Below are 10,550 nucleotides of genomic sequence, written 5' to 3' on the forward strand. Positions count from 1 at the left end.
AGGTTGTCTCCATGGCAACGGCTGTGCCTTGCTTCGCGCCGCCCCTATCTACGTAGAGAGAACAAAGATCGGACCTCGCGCCCTTATCGGTGCACCACCGACGACAACGCCTCGGCTCGCTGCTAGTCTTAGCAGTGGCGACCGTTTCTCCCATCAGGTAAGATTCCGTTCTTTCTTGCCTTTTGGGGGGCGATTCGGAATAGCGCGTAGTGGTCGGAGAAGATTTGGAGCAGTCAATAAACAGCAAGGTAGGGTGAGCAGTAGTGCCGTGCGAAACATAGTACAGTCATTATCTTTCATTCAAAGGTGTATTACCGCGCCGATTCGAAGGAATGTGGATGTGCTTCGCAATTGTCACTAGCTACACTTCCCTTCTCAAGTTCGCTACAGGCAGCAACTTCGTACAGGCGGCACGTTCTGCTATGGGCGCATAGATATATGGTTGGCAAAGGCGCCCACCTCAAAATCCACCCACCGCAGCGCAGCGCTTATTTTTCTACACAGTTCTGAAATTATCAATGTATAAGGCAGGAGGAGAAGAGGCTACAGTACCTCTGTCGCCAAAAACATATATCAGCCGCAGTGGCAGATATCTTGAGAACAGTCTGGCATCCCTTTGAAACATGGGAAACGATTTTGTTTGAGGAGCCGACAAGAGCCATATATTGAAGTATTGGTTGCTAATGGCTAGAAATATCATTTACCGGATGATTTCATTCAAGGCGGTAAATTGCTGAAGTAAGCTCTCTAAACTACAAATCATGAGAGGAAAGCACGTATGGTATGGATATTGCCCACACGGTTGACAAGCGCCTTTGTGACGAGCTTGCGCGATGGTAAAGCTGTGAGGTTATGTGTGATAAGATACCCAGAAAAGGACATTGTAGCACCGCTGTGCGAACGGTCGAAGCAAATGGACTATTGTCTTTTCGACCTTCCTTGTTCAGTAAATATGGATTTCGTGGCTGATAAGACCGTGGGTGAGTCATGGCTTGTTTCAGCGAGGAGACAAACACCAAAAGACAAAGATAATCGACATGGAGCTGGCAGTAAAAATGCCTTGCCCTGCTCGCCTCAAGAAAATAAAACTTTCATTTCTATGCATATACGTTAGGAAGTGTTTCTGTGGTGTCATGGGATCTTCTTCAATTCTTGAGATTTTGATGCCAACCCTGCAGCAGCTTACTACTCACCGTTATGATTTACATGTGGCACTTTTTTATCAGGCGTATTCCTGACCACAAAAGAATTATTGAATATGGGGCAGGGGATAATAGCGATATATTCTTATTTCGAGTGCGTCACTAGCGGAAGCGGACGCCAACAACTTGAGGATGCATGTTAATTAGGCTGATAAATGTTATTTTACCCTCTTATTTAGAAGTTGAAGAGCTTATACTGTAATTGCGGAATCTGAGAATACCGTTGCACAGATGTTCACTCATTAGGTACCGTCTAAATTGTGCTTCTGGCTGGAAAATAATAATTCTGAAACTGTACCTATAAATGCATTGCAGCGCATTACATTGTGTGTGAAACAGAGGGCACTGGGATCTCAATTGCAACACAGCCCTGATAGGTAGAGTACTTTGCGGGTATATTTGGGGCTTAACACAACGTTTTTTTCGTTTTTCGTTTAAAACCTTTTTTCGTTTAAAATTTAAGCAGCAGCGCCACCCTTTACAGTGACGCATATGCACCGTGAGGCGAAAGTCAGAGCGCCAGTATCAAACGGCCATGACCAACGCCTAACTCCAGTGCGACGTTTACATGATATCTGCAAATGCTGTTAACTATAAAATAGTGACGACTGGATATTAGGCACATCAGCACATATATAACTTCTTCCGTGACGACTGCCGCCGTCTAGTGACGTGTACTCGAACATATTCTTTTTATCTCTATATTGCACTATCTTAGCATCTTTCGGGGAAGCATCCTGCGAGGTTGCCACACCTGTAGTATTCACGGCTGCTCTTTCGCACTTATCTAGTCACTCTGATATTATTTTCATTTTTACAAGATGCCCCTCAGCCCATGGGCTTGATAGCGGAGTAAAGGGAGACAGCAAAAGTAACGTAATCGTCGCAATCTAGAGAAATATGTACTTTATAACAAACTCCCATGAAAATATATCACAACGTGAGCAGTTGCCCAAATTGAATACTTAAAGTTAATATATACATGCCCCTATTACGTATACTCTCCCGGAAGTATGTACTAAGCGTTCGGACCATCATTATCTGCGAGGTTTGTGTCTTGAGAAACTTTTGAGCCCAGTTTAGGTTGCGTCATGTTACCTTGAATCTATACGAAGAAGACGAAAAAGCTACTATCACCTAAATTGGTAAATTGGTTTCTGAGGAAAGGAAATGGCGCAGTATCTGCCTGGCATATCTCGGTGGCATACCTCGGGATCTTTAACGTGCGCTGACAACGCACAGTGCCGCCGCGGTGGAACAGTGGTAACGGTGTTCGGCTGCTGACCCGAAAGACGCGTGTTCGATCCCGGCCGCGGCGGATTAATTTCGACGGGGGCGAAATTCTAGAGGCCCGTGTACTATGTGATGTCAGTGCACGTTCAAGAACCCTAGGTGGTCAAAATTTCCGGAGCCCTTCGCTACGGCGTCTCGCATAGCCTGAGTCGGTTTGGGGGTTAAACCCCATAAACCAAACCAAACACCGCACAACACACGGGCGTCTTTTGCGTTCCTTCTCCGTCGAAACGCGGCCGCCTCGGTAGAGTTCGAGTCCGGGTACTTCCCTTCTTGTTTCTCGCACGATCTGCCCTGTCGTCACCATTTTTTTTTATTCCTGACCGTAGCTTAATGCCACTTGTTTGACAAAGCAGAGCAGAATTCCGCGTTTCCGCCAGGCTACCATGCACCTCGAACTGTTTGAGATGACATTTTTACTGCCAAGGTTATCATTCCTCCTTTCATCGCTGCGTGGCAAGGATTACTCGCAGCTGCCTTTCTGAAGATAAGGCTCGAGGGCTGCGCTAAGGAGTGACTCAGACAAAGAGGGTCATTCAGAGGTTCCTTTGGTCTTGGCTTATCGCGGCGTAGACACTTGAACGCCTTAGATAGCCAGAAGGGGTGTATAAGAAAGGCTTCGTGCTTAGCGAGCCCTGTGGAAGTAAAAAACAAAAATGTCCTGAAATTGTCAGGAGAAATTGTACCCGGAGAGGTGCTCCGGACTCGTTACTCCAACGGAGACGTCCCCAGCTTCTACGTCGTGGTATGTGATCACCTGCAAGTTCCTCATTGGCCTGATAAGCAAAAAGAGTCACCTGGAGTCTACTTCGCAACAATTCATTACTTCCATGATTCATTCTTTTATGAGTTTCTACTGGCTAGCCGCACCTCCACTAACAGAACCGGCCGACGTCATTGCTGGCAAGCTATGAGCACTTAGTCATATGCAGCTTCGATCAGTGGCGAAAACGCTAAATAAAATATCGGTAAATACCAGGGACGGGCTCAGGTATACTTGTCTCGGCTGTAAGAGACGATTTGGTCTGGTCATGATTACTTTTTGGAGTGTGCCATACGCTGTCGTATTTGCCAAATCTATCTGGCTGTCTGCGCGCTTGCAAAAGACAGGCCGGCTAGTCCGATACAGCCATATCTCTGTCGTTCCTTCTACCAGGAGAAAAGCAAGAAGTGGAGGGGCATTTTGGGAATCTCCTTAGAAGTGCGCTGCAGTAAAGGATTCGATGAAGAGTGTCGAGAAGGGCTGGTTGGTTTAGTTAGAGTAAAAGGCGAGGGGAAATGCAAACAAACTCAGCGGTCGTTTCTCACGACTCCTTACTTTTCCTGTTTGTTAATGCCGTTCCGAGCGTTTTACTCAAGGTAAAGGGATCGATGAGACGTTCCTGCTTCCCGACTCGGGTACGGGGCTCACATTTGGATCTACGAAAGATAACATATTAAACCCGTTCAAGTTAATCCACAGCTCTGTGCTATGGCGCATGGTAAACAAAATTTCGTCTCTTGACGTTGCGCGTGGTGTGGCTACCCCATTCCACAGGATAGCGGTATAACCTTAACTGAAGTATCAAAAAAAAAAACGGCGCCCATGGAAATGACGCGCGAAAACCTAACTATACGGTCCTGTGGATATGAAATCAAATGACAATATATACTCTATTTTTCTATGAATTCGAGAGTTCGGAGAAAACTCGTCGGGTCGGGTGAAAGGCACTCAAAAGAGCATAAGAATTATGTAAAAAAAAACTGGAGACCAGTGCTATCGCCAAGCGCTCCTTATCGAATCAGCAGGATATCGACTGAGGCATGGCACGCGTTCTAGCAACTGAAAAGAAGAAATGACGATAAGCAGGGAAATACATCGAGGTTCACAGACATTGTAGAGTGCCTTGGATATTCAGTTGGAATGGAGTATGATGTAGACAACATTGCGTTTGTCATCTTGGTGTACTGAGTTGGGATATTGGTATGTTTTATTGAAATGTGAGTTCAGTATGTGCTGGAAATATTGATTTGTCTTTATTTTTATGTCGATGTTTTGCAGGCTACACCATGGCCACCCACCAGAAAGCGTCCTGTGTGCTGCTGTTTGCCTTGCTTGCGAGCAACGTGCGGTGTAACCTCCTCGGCAATTTTCTTTCCGGTGCCGGTAGCAATGAACATTCAGAAGCTAACGGGACGAAGGACGCACTCCGGCCTAACCCACCGCTGACAAACCCGACGGAGCTGTGCAAGACGCATCAATGCGCCTGCTACACCGATGTCGTCCCGAAAAAGATTGACTGCTCCTACAAGCACATATCCACACTGAACAGGGTGGCCCTGCCAAACCACGTGATCGAACTGACCCTGGCTGGAAACAACCTCACCCACGTCTTGGACACGTACTTCTACTCCGCTCCAGGAGTTCACATGCTCGACCTTTCACACAACCACATCCAGTTCATCGCGTTCACGGCCCTGCGAATGTTCACCGACCTGAACCGACTCACGCTCTCCTACAATCGCCTGGCATCACTCGAAGAAGAGGTATTCAGCGGCCTGCGAAACCTGCAGTACCTCGATCTCAGTTACAACAAATTGTCGACACTCTATCCCAAGGACTTCGACCATCTCGACAACCTCACCGAGCTCAACCTGGCTCACAACCCACTCATGGAGTTCAACGGTAACGCGCTCGTGAAACTCACTTCGCTCAGAAAGCTGAGCCTTCAGAGTACCGGTCTCAGCGCGCTCAGGCAGAACGACTTCGACAGCTTGACCAACCTGAAATGGCTGGACCTGAGCGGTAATGGGTTCGACGAGGTTCCCTTCAGGGGTCTGCACCGTCTCGGACAGCTGAATCACCTTGACTTGGGAAGGAACCCCATCACGGTCATCAAGCCTTACAGCTTCTACAATCTAACCTCCCTGAGAAGCCTCTCGCTGAAGTACATGGGCGACCTCACTACCATCGAAGCGCACGCGTTCAGCGACGTCACGAGTCTCAAGTTCATAGATCTCAGCTTCTGCCCAAGGTTGGCGGTCATCGAAAGGCGGGCGTTCACATACAACGGCAGCGATGGAAAGATCGAAATCGACGAGTTCTACGCTCGCCAGACGGCTCTGAAGACTCTGCCAGAGTCTCTTCTGCGCTGGGACTACGTCACCAAGGTGGACTTTGCAGAGAACGACTGGAAGTGCGACTGTAAGCTCGAATGGATGCCGCACGTTGTCAAGAGGGATGTCATCGACGGAAAGCTAAGGTAGGCTGCTTTGTAAAGTTACTTATTTGCAGACAGCCTCAAGCCTTTCAAAGTGCCGTTGTACTCCGCAGAAATTATTCCAAGCCGCGCTTTCTGATCTACCTCAGGCAATTTGCTTTTGTGTATTTTGAAAGAATGTCAGCCTTTACTTAGACTGGATTCAGTGCTGTAAAATGAAATTGCTCTGTACGTTAAGACTGCACGTTTACGCCCTCGTGAGCAAGAACAAGTCTACCAAGTATTTTTTATTGTTTCTGAGTGACTGAAGTCAAAGTATTTTGAGGCACTTTTTACTCACATTATCATTTGACTCTATTTTTCTTAGGATCATTTCTAGTTCTAGTAGATAGCACTAATAATAGAAAATTTGAGACCTGCTCTGGTGCTCGTTTCCAAAAAAAAACTATGTAATAGCATCACGATCACATGCAAAAAAAGTGTTGCTGTAGCAATTATTGTTCATCTCTTCATGGACACCTTTGTAAATATTAAAAAAGCAGCAGGAATATTTTTCTGTGTTGCCAAGTTGGTCAGCCTCTATGATGCTTAAATACTTTTTAGCATTCAGAGCCACTTCACTCCAGGTAATCCCCTTTTAGCCAAGCCACGCAAAACCACGCATCGTATCAACGGCCCTTAAGAAATCGATAAGCGATGTTTTCTGTCGTCAGCTGTAATAGACACAACCTCAAAATGGTTGGTCGCCTCGCTTACAGTGTTCATAAACAGCTTTTACGAAAAAATTTAAGCCCTCTGAAAAACTTCTTTCTAGTTATAAAATTGAGCGTTGTGTCCTTGCCTGTGCAATATTTACGTTCCAGGAAACAAAATACATCGCCTTCTTTGAAACTCTTCATCACTTTTGTTGGTGCCTCACCAAACCCTATTGGCTCGTAACATCATTCGCAGTGATCACTAGTCAACTTCAAGGTTATCACTGAGCAGGCGCTCTTACATATGTTTCGCGGACAGTTATACTAAACTACTTCGATTAATTGAAGCCAGTAAGTGAGGAGAATTTTGGTTGGAATGCCGAGCGCCAATTTGCTCGTGCAAAAAAAAGTACTTACTGCCCTGCCCGGTTCTAAACGTGCTTTTGCCTTTTATTCGTGCGGAACTAGGAAACAATTTCCCAGAACTCACAGATTCATATTTGTCCGCATAATGTCAGCTATGTGGAGATTATTGCTTCTCTTTGCGCTGACAAGGAAAAGTGCTTAAGAACCTTCATGAAACCTGCTTGAGCCAGTGAATGCCATTCAGACGTGTTGAGAGTAGGGTGTAACCAAGTTTATAGACGAAAACTTTCTCGTAAATCCCAGAGTATGTGTGCAATTTTTCAAGAGAAACACTCTTCCAGTGTACACCAGATGGCAGGAGGAGGCAGAGATTCGGACTTGTTTATTATTTACCACCTTCAAATGCTCCATCCTTAACTTCGTGCGCGATTTGAAGGCGATCAGATCCTCGTATAAAAGGCAGATTTGCCGCAAATTTGAGGGTAATAAAAGTGCACTGCAGTCCAAAATTTTTACGTACAACTATCTCAATCCAGGCATGTGAAATGAGTGCAGGGAATCGTTTTTCAAGACCGGCACTTTCCCTCTTTGCAGTAGATTGTTCTGCAAGCACAAACTCTCTAAAACGTACTTTTTTATTTTACACCCCAGGTTCTTAGGACAGGAATAAAAAATATTGGGCAGAGACACTTAAAACTCAAGGGACCCACACGTGGATCCCTGTGCATGCCTCGATCCCAGGCAATGAGCTCGTTCATGCGCTGGCCCGAGAACTCTCCTCCTGGACCCCCGACGATCAGGCACCCAACCACGCGTTAGAGGTCCCATTGGTCCTTTATACACATCATCAAATCACCACATTCTACAAACACAGTCGCATGACGTTGCCACCACCTCACACCACATTGTCGCCCTTATCCAGCGCCTCGTGGTGACATTTACAGATGAGCTGCTTCATTGCACCCTACCGTCTCTAATTCTTTCACCCCAGCTTCCCTTCTTATTGTAACACCTGTGGCGTGCCCGCAGGTGTTACACAGGTGGCGTCCCCACAGATCTTACAGCGCGCGGGAAACGTAGGTCTTAATTTCACCGCAAGCATTAAGTTTCTCCCAAACACAGGTGCAAATAACCCCTTGGAGTTGATCCCTTTATGAAAACCGCTGGACAGCGCTGTTTGACAATGTTCAGGAAAACTGACCTGGCGTGTCCATGCGCCTGTTCCCATTCCGCGAACACTGTTTGGCCTGTCGTTATCGGGCATTCTGTGCCAGAATCATTCACACCCGTGTACTCCGCAGGTGCGGCAGTCCCAAGGAGCTGGAGGGCAGGCTGATCGCCAAGCTGAACAGCGCCGACATGCCGTGCGCCGAGAGCGTCTCCCTGGAGCATCCCGGCTGGAAGGAGATCAACGTGGCCATGCGGGTCGCCCTGGGACTGCTCATCACCGTCACCGTGGTGCTCGCTATCGCCATCGCCACGGTGCTCTTCTTCAAGCTGCGGGCCAAGCCGCACATGTACCTCAGCCTCAAGCACAGATTCGGGTACAGCGCGGACGAGTAGGGGCGCTCCGAGGGAGCCGACCATGTGATTCCTATGCCCGATTTCAGAAGCGAAGTCGCAGTTGAGCGTGCGGCCCGAAGCGCTCTGCAGTACGGAGGAAGGACATTCAGGATAAGCTGTTCGCGTTCGGTGCGTAAACGAAATGTCTCTCTCACTTGGTATTACGAATTCACGCGGTGTTCCACGTTACCTGAGAAGCCGTGAGTTACACTGGCAGTGGACCTAACCGAGTCGGAGCTTAGCCTAAAAAAAGTCATATTAGAATGTGTGTCGCTTTTCTTAAAACACATTTTTTCTTGTTTAGAGCGTGTTCCTCTCCTCTCGGTGACAAACGGGTATCACCTCACTAAAAGTCGTACTTACAGAACTTGAAAGGGAGTGTAACAAATAAGAGGCAAAAGAGCGCGCCCTCATCTAGATGATACAAAGCGCAAAAGGGACAGGACGAACGAAGAAACAACACGGACAAGGCGCTTCCACCAATCGATTCTTCTGAGCGCCCTCATCACGCTGTCTTCTGTTATACGGTCATTGTTTTGACCACGTCTCATGGCGTTATCAGCTTTATTTGACCCTACTTCAGTCGGCTGTACTTTCTCTTTAAATCACCTCTTTCAAATGCACCTGACACTTTTAAAGACATTACTGAGCGATACCGACACGCCTTCAAGATGGGCGCTCGGTGCTGATGGAATTGCATTGAACATCGGAATCGCACGAATGTAACGACACGACCTCTCCTGTCTCTCCTTCCTCCATGTCATGACTGCCGCGAAAGGCACGAAGAGTAACGGGGGCTAGGGTGGCTACAATCTGAAGCATGTGGCGCTGGCGCCACGTACATTTTGACAGCGAATGGAGCTACGTTACTCTCCTCTGTCTCGGTTGTCATACCCGCTATAACAAACGGCCGGTCTGTATATAATCGGCTATACCGAAACATTTGTCAATATTACGTGCTTAGAGCAGTAATAAAAATTTATGATGTCGCGTATAAATTCCACGTTCTGAATGTTTTTGCAAGATTGGAATATTTATTACACTAATACTCAAAAGGATGCAGTCGTATATGCATATCCCTTGTCTTAAAAAAAAAGAAACTGAGCGTCACTGCCGCGCAACATGTCTACAGACACGTTGGGTTTGATGTGCATCTCAGTTTTCGAGTGGCAACAATGATAAAAGTTTTTTTTTTGTATAGTGTGGTTCCGAAAACTAAGGATGTGGCGTAATACAAAAATTTCTGTTTTATGATGCAAAGAACCGAATCGTCCATTGCTGCATTGTCTCTGTGAACACAGCTGGAATGTTTCGAGAAATTTTGCTATTTGAATTAAACAAACCAGTAGGCTTACTGGTTATCATTGTTATTTCTAGTGTGCTGGTTCCCCCACAAAGCATCTGTTCCCATTCCGTTTGATGAAATGAATTTTTTCCCTTTGTCGTTGTTGGTAACCAGCGAAAGTTTGATACGTTGTTCATTGTGTGTGCGTTTATTTTCAATTTCTTTTTTTTTGCAATGAGCTGATGAAATCACGTTGAATCGAACTGTATTGGTCAGGATAACCATAAAGCACCTGCATGGTTGATTGTTACACCAAAGCGCATATCACGTATCCTTTATAATTGCCTTGTCATCGCGAGCATTTACTGCTCCACTGCTCACCTTCTGTCACTTGTCTAAATGGCGTCATTGTCATTTTGGTTGTGCGAATTTTTAAAGGATGATAAAGGCAGAACATTGGTTTCTTATTGTTGCTGTCTTTTTCGAAGCTTGTGTTGCGGCACAGGCTTCACCGGTGTCATTGGAAGTGGCGTTTTTGGACGACTGTCACTGCCCCCTCAAGTTAATGTAGGCCTTTACAGGGACATTGAAGTGGAATGTACTAAGTAAAACTCGGCTGATAGATTAGCGTCCCATGATAGCCAATATGTCATGTTTGCAGAAAACAGAGCTTTTATTAGTCATGAAATACGGCAAAAGTAAAGTGCATGTGGCGACACCCCTCGAGGATTCGGGCTACTTCATCTGGTGACGTAGATTCTTCGGCGAACACGATTGGTCCATCGCTTTCTCATGAAACGTTATTTCGCCATCAGTGGTCAAGTACCATATAAATATCAGGAAAGCACTGCGGGAAGAGACGGGCGTAGCCAAGAATATGAAGAGTCAGACTGAAAACAGCGCAGACGGGACTACGGACAGGAAGAGGAGACAAACACGATCCCTA

General features: G+C 46.5%; 1 protein-coding gene across 1 annotated transcript; it reads left to right on the top strand.

The window, feature by feature from the left end:
- Positions 1 to 10,067, top strand: LOC149339139 (uncharacterized). Its single transcript, XM_089547962.1, has 3 exons — positions 1 to 157; positions 4,537 to 5,737; positions 8,058 to 10,067. Exons 2-3 carry the CDS (start codon positions 4,545 to 4,547, stop codon positions 8,317 to 8,319), a joined length of 1,455 nt encoding a protein of 484 aa, XP_089404088.1. The 5' UTR covers positions 1 to 157; positions 4,537 to 4,544; the 3' UTR covers positions 8,320 to 10,067.
- Positions 10,068 to 10,550: the final 483 nt, after the last annotated feature.

The sequence above is a fragment of the Amblyomma mixtum genome, chromosome 6, assembly GCF_055824585.1.
Source record: "Amblyomma mixtum isolate Tamu chromosome 6, ASM5582458v1, whole genome shotgun sequence".
Lineage (NCBI taxonomy): Eukaryota > Metazoa > Arthropoda > Arachnida > Ixodida > Ixodidae > Amblyomma > Amblyomma mixtum.

Bases quoted from the DNA above. Each gene is read 5' to 3' on its own strand.
- LOC149339139 (XM_089547962.1), top strand. From the start codon at position 4,545: ATGGCCACCCACCAGAAAGCGTCCTGTGTGCTGCTGTTTGCCTTGCTT. The intron at 5,738-8,057 runs GTAGGCTGCTTT...TGTACTCCGCAG, and splicing joins GTCATCGACGGAAAGCTAAG to GTGCGGCAGTCCCAAGGAGC.